Source organism: Phocoena phocoena, chromosome 1 (assembly GCF_963924675.1).
Source record: "Phocoena phocoena chromosome 1, mPhoPho1.1, whole genome shotgun sequence".
NCBI lineage: Eukaryota > Metazoa > Chordata > Mammalia > Artiodactyla > Phocoenidae > Phocoena > Phocoena phocoena.
Window position 1 is genome coordinate 38,902,429 of NC_089219.1, and position 17,640 is coordinate 38,920,068.

The 17,640-nt window shown below is 37.9% G+C and overlaps 1 protein-coding gene across 5 annotated transcripts in view; it reads right to left on the reverse strand.

Annotated features, from left to right (window-relative positions):
• STIL (STIL centriolar assembly protein) overlaps nucleotides 1-13,430 on the reverse strand; it is a 52,252-nt gene extending 38,822 nt beyond the window's left edge. For 3 of the 5 annotated variants that reach the window (XM_065877391.1, XM_065877408.1, XM_065877400.1), the window contains exons 1-7: nucleotides 13,387-13,430; nucleotides 9,676-9,783; nucleotides 7,173-7,285; nucleotides 6,665-6,852; nucleotides 5,466-5,713; nucleotides 2,859-2,942; nucleotides 1,241-1,327 (exon numbers count right to left, since the gene is read on the reverse strand). In XM_065877391.1, the coding sequence (XP_065733463.1) occupies nucleotides 1,241-1,327; nucleotides 2,859-2,942; nucleotides 5,466-5,713; nucleotides 6,665-6,852; nucleotides 7,173-7,285; nucleotides 9,676-9,783; nucleotides 13,387-13,430 (872 nt within the window). The remainder of the gene's footprint in view (nucleotides 1-1,240; nucleotides 1,328-2,858; nucleotides 2,943-5,465; nucleotides 5,714-6,664; nucleotides 6,853-7,172; nucleotides 7,286-9,675; nucleotides 9,784-13,386) is intronic. The other 2 variants (XM_065877426.1, XM_065877417.1) reach the window with 1 other exon arrangement.
• Nucleotides 13,431-17,640: the final 4,210 nt, after the last annotated feature.

Sequence of the window (17,640 nt, forward strand, 5' to 3'; positions counted from 1 at the left end):
TGCCAATATCATGAATAGTGCTTGGTACATAGTAGGTGCTCAACAAATACTTGTTCCACAGTGTTAGTGAGGGGATGGAGAAAACAGGCACTCTCAAACACTGTTGGAAAGATTACAAACTGATAGTCTTTGAAGCACAAATTGGCAATATCTACCAAAATTTAAAGTGATATACTATTTGACCCAGAAAAACCACTTTTAGGAATTTATTCCACAAATATACTAGTATATACACACAAAGATGAATACACAAAGTTGTCCGCAAGCAAAAGTAGTTTTTAAAATATAGTATATATTATTTACTATTCAGTTGTAAAATATGTGTATTAAATCTGTATGTGCCAAGATTTAGTAATGATTTCCAAGGTATAATGATATAAAGAAAAAAGCAACAGAGAATGGTAGAACGGTTTGATCCCATTTGTGATTTAACTTTTACAGACCAGGGAAGGGTGTTATTTGTCTATGCATTGGTATTTCAAGAAGGAAGCACAAGATACTCCTTTAACAGTGATTGTCTCTGGGGATAGGATCTGGGGAAATGTGATGGAAGAGACATTTTTATTATGTATCTTTATATATATCTGATTTATTGCCATGTACTTATACTGCCTTTTCATTAAAGTTTTTTTAAAAAAGTGTATTATAGCCACCAAAGTAGACAGAAACAGACTCGAATTTTCATTTAATAGATGAAGAAAGTAAGAGGCAAATAATGGCAACATGTACAAAATAACAAAATTAAATGAGGAGTTGAGGTTAGAAATAAAGTTTCCCTATTAGTTCCAATGCTTGTGCTTTAGTTCCAAGAACATTAAACTTCATCCCAAGTGTTTGTTAAGGTACTATCAGCAGCACAGGGTAACAATAAAACACTTGAAACAAATTCAAACTCATTTTCAGTCACTTCCATGAAAATTAATCTTTTTTATAAAATAGAATGCTAGAGTAGATGATCCCTAGGGTTTTTTTCCCACTCATAAAAAGTATGTCTTTTGTGTTACAGTACTGTCATTAGGCAAGTAAATTCCTTCACATTTCCAAGTATAGCACAATGTCACCTTTTTTGTCTGGTTTTATTCCCATTTAATATAATGTTTGACTTCCTTAGTGTGCCTGTTCTTCTGGTTTCTAAGTATTATAAAAGGTTAAGGCATTGCATGAACTTTAAATAACACCAGTAAAACATGAATGGAGGTAAAGATCAAAATAAAACCCTACAGAAAAAAATATCACTTACCTTTCTTGAATAGAAGAACTGAACATGTATCGCAAGCAGCAAGCCCACACCTGAGGACTATAGATATGTATAATTCCAGACAGCCAGCTAAAACAAAAAATAGAAATTAAAAACTATAGTCATTTTATAAATTAGTACTTAACATCCTTTAGATTATGCTCTTCTCAAGGTAATGTGGCAGAAATTCTTGGCATTCATCAGGAACAGATTAAAGGGCTCATAAATAAGAAATCTATGAACATTAAACCATGCTGATAATTAAGAGGGAGACTATAGACATACATATAACCATAGACAGATTCAGAGACAGAGCACTACTTTGTCCTCTTCCACTGAAATGATGGTAAAACTGTGGGAAAGAAAATGGTTAACAATGGAGGTGAAAGCAGAGATCAATTAGAATCAATTAGCCTGCACTAGAAAGAATAGGCTGAATTAGGGGAGAAAGAAGTTAGCAGCCTAAAACCATAGAGTTATTGAGAGGATTTAAGTCTATAATTATACAGGTAAGCTGAAAAACAGAAAACCCTTTAAAAAAATTTTTTTTTATTATTTTCTTAAGTATTTATTCATTTATTTTGGCTGCACTGGCTCTTAGTTGCAGCATGCAAACTCTTAGTTGTGGCATGCATGCAGAATCTAGCTTCCCGACCAGGGATTGAACCCCGTCCCCTGCATTGGGAGCACGGGGTCTTACTCACTGGACCGCCAGGGAAGTCTCAGAAAACTCTTAATCGATATTCACTTAGCAGCAATAACACACAGCCACTACCAGGACCAGAGCAAAAAGACTGTAAGGAGATTTCATGGTCCACAGAACATTTCTGTACTCTCATTTTTTGTCTGCACATACCATTCCCACATATGGGTTCCCTTCCCAGTCAATTCTCTCTTCTATTATCTATACACTTAAAGGTCCAGCTCAAGTTTGCCTTCTCTAAGAAAATGTCCCCTATCATCTCTCTTGCAAACAGTTATAGTGCTCACTGTCTAAATTGTTTATTTCATAGTAAATCATATACTTTCTTATTATTTATCTTTCTATGTGGGAATATTTGAATATTTTATCGCCTCACCTTTAATTATTAATTCCTTGAGGAGCTTTAAATCCCAACACAGTATGAAACATAATACTATTTATAGGGTAAGCACTCATTAAATACTGAATTAGTATAAATTTCTGACTGAATAATCTATCTAAATGTCATTAACCACCAACTCGAAAAGAGATCGCCATAAACACTAAAGAGAATTTCTGCAAAATTGCCTGGCAGTGAATTTTAAACAGTGTTATCCTGAGTCCTGAGTTCTTCAAGATGCCTTAAGGACAGGGGTAGTGAATAAGGTTAAAGAAACAGGACTCTAAGGCTTCAACTTCAACCAGAAGAATTCAGTTTTGTTTTATATACTGGAATTCTTCCTAAGATTGGACAAAAATCTTGTTTTAACCGATTCAGCTGTTAAAATAAGAAAGCTTAAGCATCATTAGCATTTATGGTTTTATAAGGTGATCCAAATATTAATGACATATTCATAGTACAAATGATTCACATGCTTATAATATACATTTGAATACATATATGGCTGAAAAGGTTTTCATAAGTAATGCAATACTTACATTCCCACTAATGGGAGAGAAAAAATCTTGGGATCAGATTCCAGCAAAAGTAACAATTTGCGTGTCTCATCCATGGTAAGATATCTAAACAGAAGACATTCATGTAAAAACAATTGGAAATATGCACTTTTACCTAAAAGAGATAATCTGAGTGCTGAAGAAGTATATTTTAGGCAGAGGAGAGGATTCAAATGAATAATTTCTTTTACATACACATGCACACAAAGAAAACAGTTCAAAGTGTAGAAAAATATTCTACTAATTATGAGGATGACATGGAAGAGATTTAATATCTTAAAATTTCTATGTATTAAAATGGTCATTGAAGATTACATACCTTTTGAAAAAGTTTGCTCTAAAAAGTATCAAATTTTAAATCAAAAGTATTAAAATCAAGGCTAACAAGTGCAGAACCAAATAGGTTTCCCTGGGAGAAATGAATTTCCTGTTGCTGGAAGTATTCAAGCATGCAGGTGACTTGACAAGATTGCAACAGATGTGACTTCTCACTGAAGAAGGCTGAATTAGGTGAGGGATATTCAATCTTCCATGTACTATATTCCTCCAACCGCTATCAAAGAATTTTGCAACCATCATGATAGAACCCCAAAGCTCACTTTTCCCTAAAAGGACATTATACTACACATTTATACTTTGTTAATATAATATATTTATTACTGACAATAAGTTTTAAGAATTTGATAAGTACAGTACAACTGTCAAGAGTTTACTGTTATGGCTTTAAAACACAAAAGTAAAAACAATGCCATTTGTGATATAAAGTCTTAATAGTATCACTGAGGATACGTTTTATTGCTATAATAACCCTAAAACACAAAGATGATGAATTTATCAAGCCATGTGACAATATGATTAAGCCTGAGTTGGCACGAGATTCATGTATCAACAATGACCCTTACACCTGCTTTGAGAGCTCTTCTGCCTTGACAACCTGATAAACCAGCTTAGGCTTTCCATGATTTTCCCAGGCAATTTGGACACACCTTCCTGCTTTCCCTGCACTATATATAAAACCCTATTACGTTTATCCACATCGTGTTTACATGATAATATACTTAGTGGACAGTAAGTACGGTTTTTTTATATATTTAATGCCAGTGTATAACACAATACTATTCCACAATGGATCCTAATAAATATTAGGGTAAACAATTGAATGTGGTCAAAGAAAAAGGCAAACGTCATAAATAATTCTAGGTAGAAAGGGGCAAGAGGAATAGGTGATTAGATAGAATACTGAACATCCTGGGTTACTACTGGCATGCCGAGGGGTCACAAAGGAATAATTCAAAGAAAGGTAAATTCATGCTTCACTAGATGGACTCAGGTACTAAGGAAAATAAATTAATTTTTTGGTTAATTTTAACACAAATTTCTATGTACCAATTGAGAAGTATTTTATTACTCCAAGAGAATTAAATGTTCAATTTAATTCAAACACTTTTTAATCACTATCACCTTTGACCATTCCATGATTTTGGAATATAGCAACGCTTTTTCTTTTGTGCCACCCCAACCAGAAAGGTGCTGTGATCAGCATGTGGGAACTTTCTTGCTGTTCCAGGGACACTCTGAAAAGAAAATCCTTTTTCTTATCCTCTTTTGAAGAGGCATATTTGGTAGACAAGACTTGAAGTTGAGTTTACTTTGCCAAACATTTTGAGCTCTAGAGACCTAACAGGAACTAGGGTGGAGTCAGTGGGAAAGGAAGCCAGAAGTGAACTGCTTAGACTTTAAAGCAGTTGGTGCTTACATTGTCTGACTTAGCTCAGTAGACAATGGATAAAGAAAGTGGATGAGGATTCAGGGAAGCAGCCCTGCTGAGGATCAGAAAGCAAGCAATTTGGCTTACATTTCCTAAGAAACTAAGAGTGTTAATAGGAAGCTAGAGAGGATGCTGCTTCAGCTATGTGAGGAAACTCCACCCTCAAGTGGTTGACAATTTGGTAAGCAGGAGTATCATACATTATAATTTAATAATCTCCTTTATCTGCAGTGCTCATTATTCACAATTAAAACTGCATATTATAGGACTTCCCTGGTGGTGCAGTGGCTGAGAATCTGCCCGCCAATGCAAGGGACACGGGTTCGAGCTCTGGCCCAGGAAGATCCCACATGCCGCGGAGCAACTAAGCCCGTGCACCACACTACTGAGCCTGAGCTCTAGGGCCTGCAAGCCACAACTACTGAAGCCTGCGTGCCTGGAGCCCGTGCTCCGCAACGAGAAGCCACGACAATGAGAAGCCCGTGTACCGCAACAAAGAGTAGCCCCCGCTCACCGCAACTAGAGAAAGCCCGTGCACAGCAATGAAGACCCAACACAGCCAATAAATAAATTAATTAATTAATTATTTTAAAACCCCTGCATATTATAGATAATTCTCCAGCCTCCATTAGGCTCATTATCAGAAAACTATATTCAGCAAAAATTAACAATTTTTTCACCTTCCTTGGTTATTTATCTAGCTGCCACAGATCTCAGGCATGTAAACTGACCAAACAATTATTTCATATTATGTGAATAACATGAAAATATACTAATGTGACAAATATTTAAAATTTTGGATGAATAGGTCTTTTACTTACCCATATTTATAGGTACCTTGAACTTGAGAAATATTCAGATTACTGCTCAAGTTTCTTGCCAGAGCTGTTGGAATAATGGGGATGGGCTTCACAGGTGTGCATTTAAAGGTATTTGCTAGAGTTACTGCTGCCCAATCCAAGTCAAAATCCACAGTGTCCAAACTCTCCCTGGAAGTGATATGAGCTCTTAGGGAAAGCAGTTTACCACAATCCAAGGAATCTTTGCTACACACATGATGCTGCAGAGCCTAAGGAATCAATATTATACAATTATTTTAAAGCTTTGAAATTTGTCCTTATCTCTGAAGGTTTTGTTTCATATATCTTATATTAATAAAATTAAACAATTTCTGATTTGCAACATTTCAATTCTCTTATTTCTTCCATGTGACCAAAAGGTTACATGAATCATTATGTTAAAGCAAAAAAGATTTATATACCAAGCTCCATCATATATTTCCAACCTATATGTCCCAGCAGCATTTTAAATTCTTACTGGAGAATGTCGCTTTCAATAAATATTTATTACGTGGGTAAAAATGGACATAAATTAACTTTGACTCAGTCTCAGAGAATCTAAGGTCCATTCCTCTCCGATTCTTTTCTATTACTCCAAATTGTCAAGTTAGTTCTTCCTCTGTAGTTGCTCATGCAGACTGTGCCCTTTCTGGTCTCACTGCCACCACTCTGCTATAGGCTAATACACCCCCCTCTAATACACACCTGACTACTGCAATGGCCTAACTATTCTGACTTCAGTCAGCCCTCCCTATCATATTAACCATCCCTGATTTAACAGTATTTCCTCTTTTCAGAAATTTTCAATGAAAAACATGGCCCATTAGATAAAGTTCAAATTCCGTAGCCTGGCAGACAAGGCTCTCTATGATCTAAACAAACTAATATTCAAGTCTGACTGCCCACAAATCCAGCAAAAATCTCCACCCTCAATGTTACCCTGAGCACATGTTGCACTTTGCTATCTTGGTCATGTTGCTTCCTCTTCTGGAATGCTACCCATATTACCTACCTAGGATTTCTGTCCTCAGAAACCATATCTAATTGCATTTTAGGTCAACATCATTTAGTGAGAAATTAAATGAATACCTATTAAATATGGGTTTATTAAAATATAACACAGTACACATAGTTTGATTCTTGTGTTGGATAAGGAATAATCACATATCAACAAATCTCACCTTAAAAGCTGAATTGAAGTCATCTGCATTGTGCACTATTATTTCTCTTGAACAAAGTCCTTGAGTGTGAATTGTGCAAGGGATCACAAAGTCCCCAGGAAGAGAAGCAGTAGGGGTTCTTTCTAAGCATTCAGGTACCTCTCGACCAGGATCAAAACGATCTATTGTCAATGTCACACTTTCTTCATCTGAAGAACAAAAATAGCAGTTATTATATAGCACGCCAATTATGAAATGTGAAATTAACCAAGCAAGCCTAGATTACAGGAAAGTATTTTGTTCATACATTAAAGTACATTAAACTTTAATTAGAAAAAAATGACTTACATATATATTTATCCACCTGACCAAACTGTAAAGTCTATGATGAGTAGTGTCAACTTTTACTCATCTTCATAACATTGGTATACAGTAAAGAAAATTAGCCAAAGTACATTACAGTAATTGACTGAAACAGTAAACATAAAATCTATTATACTCATAAAAATAATTTTTCAAAGTATATTACCTTCATCTACTGTGAGAGAACCAAGTAAAAAGCATGGCAAGTTTTCTTTATTCTGCTTAGCATGACGACAAGCAAGTCGGATGGTCTTTTCAGTTACCACAAGCTTTGGATTTCTGAAAAATAACAAATGTCTTTTACGAATGTGGTGGATCTGACAGCTTAAAAAACCTTCCTGCCATGAAATGTTGCCTAAGATATAATACACATCTTTTAAAATGTACAGAAAGATCACTGTTGGGAAATCCTAGGGTCAAAGGCAGCGGGTAAGGAGGGCTACCTGGAAAGCAGAATTGCAATAAGCAGACACTGAAGTTATAGTTGTTCTCCAGGCATTCATAAAATTCTTAATTTTATGAATTTTAGGATCAAGAACCTATGAGGCCTCCTGTTTTTGTAAACAAAGTTTGATTGAAATAGTCCCATCCATTTGTTTACATATGATCTATGGACTTCAGATACTAGCATTACTGAATACAGAATATAAATACAATTCACATGTTTAAAGAAATACAAAAAGGACTCTAAAATATGACTAAGGAACAAGATACTATGAAAAAAGACCAGACAAATTTATTATTCTATAAACTGTGTGTATATATTATAAATAATCTTTCACACATATAGCATACTCCCACATTTAAAAACCTAAATGAGGGCTTCCCTGGTGGCACAGTGGTTGAGAATCTGCCTGCCAATGCAGGGGACACAGGTTCAAGCCCTGGTCTGGGAAGATCCCACATGCCACGGAGCAGCTGGGCCCGTGAGCCACAACTACTGAGCCTGCGCGTCTGGAGCCTGTGCTCCACAACAAGAGATGCTGTGACAGTGAGAGGCCCACGCACCGCGATGAAGAGTGGCCCCCGCTCGCCGCAAGTAGAGTAAGCCCTCACACAGAAACGAAGACCCAACACACCCAAAAATAAAAATAAACCCAACCAAATATTTTTTTAAAATCAAATTAAGGTATATGTTCTAAACTACCCCAGGGGAAAAAAAAAACCTAAATGAACACATTAGATGGCAACTAAGCACAGCTAAAGATAAAATTAGAAGAGCTGAAGAGCAAAAGAAATTACTCAAAATGAAGTAGAGAAAGATGGCAATAGAAAATATAGGTTAACAGACATGTAGAAAATGAACAAGTCTGACAAATATTTAAACTTCCACAAGACACTCTCTGTTTTTGTCAATGATACCACCCTTCTCTGAGAATTTAAATACTTTTTTTTTTTTTAATTTATTTTTGGCTGTATTGGGTCTTTGTTGCTGCGCGCAGGCTTGCCTCTAGCTGTGGTGAGTGGGGGCTACTCTTCGTTGAGGAGCACGGGCTTCTCGTTGCGGTGGCTTCTCTTGTTGTGGAGCACGGGCTCTAGGCATACAGGCTCAGTAGTTGTGGCACGAAGTCTCAGTAGTTGTGGCTCGCAGGCTCTAGAGCGCAGGCTCAGTAGTTGTGGCGCATGGGCGTAGTTGCTCCGTGGCATGTGGGATCTTCCTGTACCAGGGCTTGAGCCTGTGTCCCCTGCATTGGTAGGTGGATTCTTAACCACTGCACCATGAGGGAGGCCCTTAAATACTTTTTGACTTGTAATTTTCCTTTAGTTCCTCTATTCAGTTGATCATCAAATGCTATACATTTCTTCAAAACACCTTGTTTCATTCTTTCCTCTTGGTCTCAACACTGCTACACTGCTCTAAACCCTTATAAGAGCTAGCCTTTATTGACTACCTCCTATGTCCAGGCACTGTGCCAACTGCTGCTTTACAGCCTGTCTCATTTAATCCTTACAAAAGTACTATGAAACAGGTGTCATATCCCCATTTTATAAATAAGGAAACTGATCCTTGGCTACTTTACTGAGGTCACTTAAATAAGAAAGGGTAAAATCAGGATTTGACCCTCCAGGAAGTCTGACTCCAGTTACACCACCTTAAACCACTACAGAATAAATCTACGTTCCTTGGATTACAGAAAACCATCTTGCATTAGGCTGACTCTAGGGTCTCCCCACTATGATCCATCCTTCTTAGAACTCTGCTTTTAGCAAGTAACTTTCTTAAATATAAAATCTCAGTGGATCTCTATTTTCTATTACTTGAAGACTAAGCTTCTATGTCTTTCTTTCACAATCCTGGCCATAACCAAAATATTTTATGTTCCTTCTAATATGGTCTATTCAACTCAAAATCAATCTTCTCAGTGTTCTTCAAAGACACCATGTGGAAACATGACGAAAAACTCAGTTTTTATTATATTTTGTCTCTTTTGAATTCCTATAATACTTAGAACTTTAGATTTGCAGAATATTTTAACTGTGAAATTAAGATTACTTCTCAAAAGCACAAGGAACAGATTTAAGAAGCAGCAGAAAGAATACTTTGTATGAGGGGAGCTCCTGAATAGAAAAGTTAAAAAAAAAAAATTGGGTCACTGTAATCATTGCCTTACATATTCTTTGGACTCCTGTTTAACCTGGTTTGATTTGGAAAGAGAAACATTTTATACCTGTGGTAATTGAGATGTAAGTAGATATAATCTCCAATTGGCATTGGGTTCCAAAGCGCACATTTTGATGGAGGAAAATAGAAAGGCACCATCCTGCTTGAAGAAAACCTTAAAAAAAAAATTTTTTTTAAATCAAAGCACAATGAAAAACAGTAGAAATTTTACAAGAAACAGTTTAACTGTAAATGATAGGGTTTTCAGATTACTTTTGTAATTTTAGAAGACTTGAAAAATATTTTTAAAAAGTAAAAAGGAAAGAAAAATCACTTGTAACTCTACTATCAAGAGAATAAGCACTCAAAATTTAGGTATGACTTTCTGTCCTTTTTATCCTATCCATATATATATTTACATACACGCGAGTCTTTTTAAAAAGAACCGGGAATATCAATTCTATATAATCTTCTTTAAGTAACTGAAAAATGAATATAAACCATGTATTTACATTTAAATTTAAAATTAATATCCATCCTTCTGAACTGATTTCTAGATAACACTTAAAAAATCATGAAAAGCACAAAAACTTTTCAGGGTTTTCAAATTTGGTATCTTGGGCCCTATCACATGAGTTTTTTATGTTATTGTTCTGTGTTTTTTGGGGGTTTTTTTGGCAGTGCCACGTGGCATCAGGCACCAGGGATCGAACCTGTGCCCCCTGCAGTGTAAGCGTAGAGTCTCAACCACTGGATGGACAGGGAAGTCCCACACATAAATTTAATTAGTGAAGCATCAAAAGGACATCATTAATAATCCCTCCACAAAGATCACGCAAGCAATGTAAAGCAAGGTTTCAATGTTAAATCATATAGGATATCAACACAGTTTTTAATCACATGTAATTAAAGCAAGAAAGCTCTGACAGTGAGCTACCTACAAAAGTGCATTTGCATGGTAGTAGATTATGAAATAGTTGAACTGAAAAAATATTTATCATATCATGCACTAAGAATATCTTGTTCTAGATCTTACTTTCATGTTTCATCTGATAAAACTTCTCAACTAAAATATTAGCCCCAGGGACTTTCCTAATGGTCCAGTGGTTAAGAATCCGCCTTCCGATGCAGGGGATGCAGGTTCGATCTCTGGGTTGGGGAACTAAGATCCCCCATGCCTCGGGGCAACTAAGCTCCCATGCCCTCAACTAATGAGCACTCGGGCCACAACTAGAGAGAAGCCCGTGCACTGCAGCGGAGGATCCCGCGTGCCGCAACTAAGACTCAGCACAGCCAAATAAATAAATAAATAAATTTTTTTTTTTTTTAAAAAAAGAAGTCAATTGCAGTAAAAAATATACATATATTAGCCCATTTACTGATCACCTACTATGTACCAGGCATCCTACTGGCCACTTTACATATACAATATTTCTCACTAAAACTGTTCCAAAAACACTTTATTGTCCACTTTATAGATAACAAACTGTAGCTTTTATAACTTGATACAGCAACTAAGTAGCAGAGCTGGAATTTGAATCTAAGTGTGGCTGATTTCAAAGCTTATACTAGTAGAAACTGAATGATGTAGTGCTTTATCCACCACATTCTTAGCTATTTGCTTTCAAATCTTTGTCTGATTTGAGCTCATATCTATAAGGATTTTTAATCTCCCTTTTTTGAAATGAGGACACAGTCTGAAATTAAGAAATGTATTCAAGGTCACAAAGGTAGTAAGTGACCAACTGTCAAGTTATCTATGCCTCTATATCTAATATATTTATTATTTACCAATTGGTGAGAGGCGGTATGATATAAGGGTTAAAAGCAAAGCCTGGAAATCAGCTGCTTAGGTCTGAAACCTGGCTTCAGAATTTGCTGGCTGTGTGACCTTGATCAAGTTATTTAATGTCTCCGTGCCTCAGTTTCCTCAGCTGTTAAACAGAATAACATCAGTATCTCCTGGTAGAGCTATACTGAATATGAGTCAATATATGTAAAATGCCTAGAAAAATTCCTGGCTTATTTTAAGTGCTCAATGTTAGCTATTTCTTTTTGCTCTAAGTAGTCCATTGTACCTTTAACGCCCAACCTACACTACTTCAGGTTTACTTCCTTGCAGTACAGAGTAGAAATCATTTCAGGTTTAAATATTGGCTATACCATTTACCAACTATATAACTTTGGGTTGGTTCATCTCTCTATGCTAGTTTCCTCATTTAAAAAAAAAAAGAGGGGGGGCTTCCCTGGTGGCGCAGTGGTTGAGAGTCCGCCTGCCGATGCAGGGGACAGGGGTTCGTGCCCCGGTACGGGAGGATCCCACGTGCCGCGGAGCGGCTGAGCCTGTGAGCCATGGCCGCTGAGCCTGCGCGTCCGGAGCCTGTGCTCTGCAACGGGAGAGGCCACAGCAGTGAGAGGCCCATGTACCGCAAAAAAAAAAAAAAAAAAAAAAAGAGGGGGATAATAATAGTACCTACTCCTCATGGGTTTGTTGTGAGGATTAAATAAAAACAATGTGTGCAAAGTGCTTAGCACAAAACCTGGCAGAGCAAGATTTTAATAAATGCCATTATTAGTCTTTTTCTTAATGTAAGGTATACAGGTAGACTTCAGAGGCAAGAGAGACACAAATGCCCTGAAATTGGGTGCAAAATGTTGCATGTATGTATAAAAGTATTTTTCCTTATAGGGAATGAGATTCATGGCTATCAGATATTCAAAGGGGTCTGTAACCAAAAATAATTCAAAACTGCTGCCCTAAAGCCCACAGATTACTGAAAACCAGAGTTCAATAAATGAATTAAAAAACTAGAGTTGAATATACCAGGCATAATCAGTTTAAATCACACGAGTATATTAACTTCCCTAGAATGTAAGGAATGGATTTGACCCAATAATAAAATTAAAGAGAAGAACAGAGGTTGACAAATTTTCAAAGAATAAGAGGTAGCAACAGGACAGAACAGAAGGGCCAAAATTAAGCAAAAGGAATATGAGAGCCTCTTTGGGTCATGCTTCCCATTGTCTTCATCAGGAACATCTGGCACAAAGAAAAATAATACAGAAAATAAAGGTAACTCATGGATGCAATTCTAGTTTAGAAGAAAAAAATTCACACGTCAGCATTAATTGTTCTTCTCTGGGGGAGAAAAGAACAATAAATGATCCAAAGAGCCAAATAACACAAGCCAATTTGCCTGGTCCTCACAGTAATGACAAATTGAGAAAATCAGGAGACAGCTGGCAAGCTCCTCCTTCCTACACCACTTGAGTGGGCAAAGGCTTAGGGACATGTAGGAAACTTGATACATCCAATGTGAAATTTTTCCCATCAAGGAATTAGGGTTTAGAAGAAGGAACTCAACCACTTTCCCATTTGTCTAGGATGTAAATAAATATGTATGTGATCTTTAGCCTCAAAAGTTCAGGTACTATTTCATCAATAAAAAGACCCTCTGTGAAACTAAAATAAGGGAAGGAGGAAATAAGACTAATATTTACTGAGTGCCTACTATGTCTCAGATCCTTTAGTTTAGTAATCTTATTTAACCCTTCACAATTATCTTCTGTTAGAGATTACTGTCCCCAATTTACAGATGAGGAAACTGAGGCTTAGAGAAGTTAAATAACTTGAACACGGTCATCCACCTAATAAGGGGTAGAGCTGGGATATGGACCCAGATTTTCCTGGTTCTAAAGATTATTTTTTCCCTTCTATTCCAACCCAAGTTATATGAGCAGCTGTGAAAGAAAACATTTTGTAAAAATATTTCTATACCTGGTATTCATCTGGGTCCCTGTGAGAGGATACGTAGGCTCCATGATAGTTGGTGAATGATTGACTCAATTTCACATGCTCAGGATCCTAAAGAAGTAAAAAGAATATTACTAATGAGTGACAAAAACGAAAAACAAAAGGAAACATGATTTAACCACATATCAAGAAAATAACAGACAAAGTTAGGTTACTTAAGTGAAGTGTCTTCATCCATAATTAATAAGATAAAGTGCCTGTGGATTCTGATCATTTTCATACTTTACAGTATTCAGTATAATTAATGTTAATATTTATTCTAGGCAGCAAAACCCACCAATATATCTATTCATTAAAGAAAGTACAGATTCTTCCCCAAGATCCTTGTATGAATTTAGTGAGCAGGGTAGGGCAGTCATATTTTGGGCATGAGATTTTGACCAAAAGCCTCGTAATATTCAGAAAACCACAAAGAAGCAAATAGGAACAATTTGGGCCAGATGTTTATTAGGTCTATAATAAAGTCAATGAATCTTCAGTCTTGTGGAGATGGGAGGCAAATGCTGCATACCCACAAACTAACTTGTATCAGTGCCAAGTCAGTGGTGTTTCTTTGGCTCCACATACCTTCTCTGGGTAATCTCATCCACTCTCAATTGTTTCCACACCTATCTGTATATACCAAACTTTCGGCTTCTGCCTCTCTTTTGAGTTTCAAGCCCATATTTCTAATTGCCCACTGGATATCTAAATCTAGATATTATCTAAGCAAAATACAAACCTCAAAGTCCTTTCTTTACAGTTCATTATTTGCTATGTCTTTTTATTAAATCTTAGAGTTAATCTTTAGGCCCTGTACATTCTACTTCAATTCTAGCAAAAATGAATTGTTTAAAGCAAGATAAGGAAGGAGAGAGTTATTCATGCTGGTGCAGAAGTCATTTAGAAGAATTTTTTAGTTAAAGTCAGAAGTTGGAAATATTTACAAGAACAAAATCCTATTGAAAGTGCCCTTGTAAGGTTGATAAAAAAAAGTCCCTCTTAGAGGTATCTGGACGTCACACAGCTTCCAGGCAATGCATGTTTTAAACTCTAAAGTCCTTCTATGCTACTTGGTTGTCATGGATAACAATATTCAGATTGATAGTTGTAACTCTAGGAAGTAATAAAGTGCCGTTTTTCTTCATTAAACAAAAGAGTCTTAAAACTCCGTATTTGTCTGCTCTTCCTTTATGCATTAGGGTAAAAAGATAATGTTGACCTACTTCTCATTGTAAAAAAACACACGAGACAGTTTATTCTGACAGTAACACACAAGCAATTAAAGCTAGCGAAACATAACACATATACCTAGCAAAACAGATTCTCCCTGGATAATAGAAAGCATCAAGTCATCCTTACCTCTTCCTTCCTCCCTCTTCCCCGATGTAAATTCTGTCTTTCCATCTCTGCTACCTGAGTTCCTGACTTCATCAGCTCTCACCAGATTTACTGAAATGTCCCCACAGTGCTGCTAGAAGGGTTATTTCTATATAAATCTGATCAAGTTATTCTGCTTGAAGAGTTGATGGCTCTTCTTTATGTACAGAATAAAGGACCTTCAAAATCTGGCCCCATCCTATTATTCCAAACTTAACCCCTATTCACTCCTCCAACACAATCAAAGTGAACTACTTGCAGTTCGCGAGTATCTTTGCATACAGGCTGTCCCCTTTATTTGGAAAGTTCTGGTAAACCCCCAGCATCCTTCACAATCCAATCCGAATGTCAACTCCTCTGTGAAACCATTTCCTAGGCACCATGGTGGTGTTACTACCGCCTGTGTTCACATACACAGCATTTTCACGCTTTGTTGTTTATACATTACTTCCAGTAGACCACGAACTTCAAACGTTAACTGATTCCTTACTATGTAGCTGTCCGAGCACACAGGGCTTTAGTCAAGAAATTTTCACAGTAAAAACTTTAAACGGCACGTTATCGATTACAAACCACGTTCACACACCTACGTACAAACGATTCCCAAGGAATTCATGGTCCGCTTGTTTCTCCTACTAGCTTCCCTTCACTTCATTAGTCCAGGCTCGTGGAGGCCTGAACCCACCACTGGGCCCTGAGTGTTGCCCACCCTCCTTCCTCCCGTCCTGCTGCTGCTCCTCAGGGGAACCGAAGCACATATCCCCACTCACCTCAACCTCCGCCGAGTCGAGGTTTGTTTGTTGGGCCGGAACAGAGGTCGGCCCCAAAGAGCGCCTCCGCCGACTCCGCCCCGCCTCTGGGACGTTGAGGTCGCGGGAACCAAGGCGGCAAACAGAAGCTCGCGAAACCGAAGTCCGCGCCGCGCCTGCTGACTGGTCAGAAGCCCAACCCGTCAGGGAGCAAGGGCGGTGCCGAAGGCGTCACGCACGGTCGCCGCGACACCCTGGCGCTCCAGCCAACCAGCGCCCCGCACCGGTCCCATGCCGACCAATCCCAAGCTTCCGTGGAGAAAGGAGGGCGCCACCCGCGATCCAGGATTAGATTCCGGAGGATTTAAACACTTCAATTTCGTCAACGGTTAAGTTCCGGGGTGGGGCGGGCTTTGCGCACGCGCAGTGAAAAGCCCAGCCTGGCGGATGAGATGGCAGAGGAAACCGGAAGTGCTCGTTGCCCTGGTCCTCGCTCGGCGACTAGAAGCGTACCAAATCCCTTGATTGGACAAAAAGAGAGGGGAAGTTAGATTTCTTCCAGTTTCTTTCCTAAGAATCGTCCTTTCCTCTCAATAACATAAAAAAATTTTAGTTCCTTCCTGTTTGAGCAGAAAAGAACGTGACAAATTTATAAGCCATTTATACTTATCTCCACAACGAAAACTGGTATTATGTATGATGTATGGTATTGGTATTATATATAGTATTGTTATTATATATATACCATATGGTATTAGTATTAGTGTGATGATTTATAGTTATCTCCACAAGTATCGTTGGTAATTGAGCCTTCTCCTTTATCGTATTTGACTGTCCTAACAGTCAACGTAGGTATTACTATCCCTATTCAACAAGGGATCACACAGCTAGTTATTGCAGAGTCCAGATTCGAAATGTCAAATGTCACTTACGTTTCTCTAGACTTTTGTTAGTTTCTTGAGCAACGTGGGAGTGTCTTGAAGTCTGTGCTGCATTTGTAGGCTGTCTTGTTCTGAATATGCATCCACCCTTTTGACAGAGTGAAAACACCATCCTGAAAAATGTATCAAACGAGCCAAGAAGTACATGCTCCATAGAGTGTCATTCTCTGCTTTCCCGGAAAAATTCCTAGAATCTAGGGCACACATTTTAAGAGAAATGCTGGTGAGTTCTTCAGCTCTGGTGTGAGAACAGGAAGAGCCTTAGCCAGTGATGCATGTCTGACAAAGTTGGCTGACCCAGTGGGGAACTCTGGAGCAAATATTGCCCATTGGAGGAGTCCCACATTAGGCAGAAATGACTAGAACCCTTGCTGTGCTCAGTCATTGCCTGGAGCTTCCCATAAAGAGCAAGCACAAAATTAAGGCAGATCCAGAAGACCATAACAAGAGGCTAAGTGTACTCTGCGCAGCTAATTGTCAAGTTCTTTCTAGAGAGAGATACAGGTGGCACACTTTGATGGCTGCCATGCTTTACATTAAGTGCAAAGGCCCTGGGGTGAGAGTTTCCTGGCATCTTCAAGGAAGAGCAGGAGGCCAGTATGTGCCGAGCAAAGTGGGTTAGAAGAATATCAACAGCTGAAGAGGGAGGAGGTGTTGATAGATCAAATAAGGCATTATAAGGACTTACCTGCACTCTTCAGTTAGACTGGAAGCCAATGGAAGATTTTAAATAGGAGAATGACAAGATCTGATTTTAGGTTTTAAAAGCATTACTATGGTTGCCACATAGAGAATAAACTGCAGGGAGCAAAGGCAGAAGCAAGGAGACCAGTCAGAAGGTTGCTGCAATAATGTAAGGGAGAGATTGATGGCTTGAACCGCAATGGAGGTGGTGAGAGGTTGCTGGATTCTGTGTATATTTTGAAGGTAAAGTCAACAGAATTTGATTACAGAGTGAATTTAGGATGTAAAAGAAAAAAACTTTGTGTGGGCCCCTCATGATTTATGTTTTCTTTTAAGAACTACTTTAAAATATCTGAAAGAGAAATGTAAGATGATATGAATTAGACAAAAAGGAAGAGGCAAGCATAACACACAACTCTCTACTCCTTAGGTGTAGGCTGGGCATATTGACATCTTTCCAAGGTGTACAGTATGTAAAGGAGTGG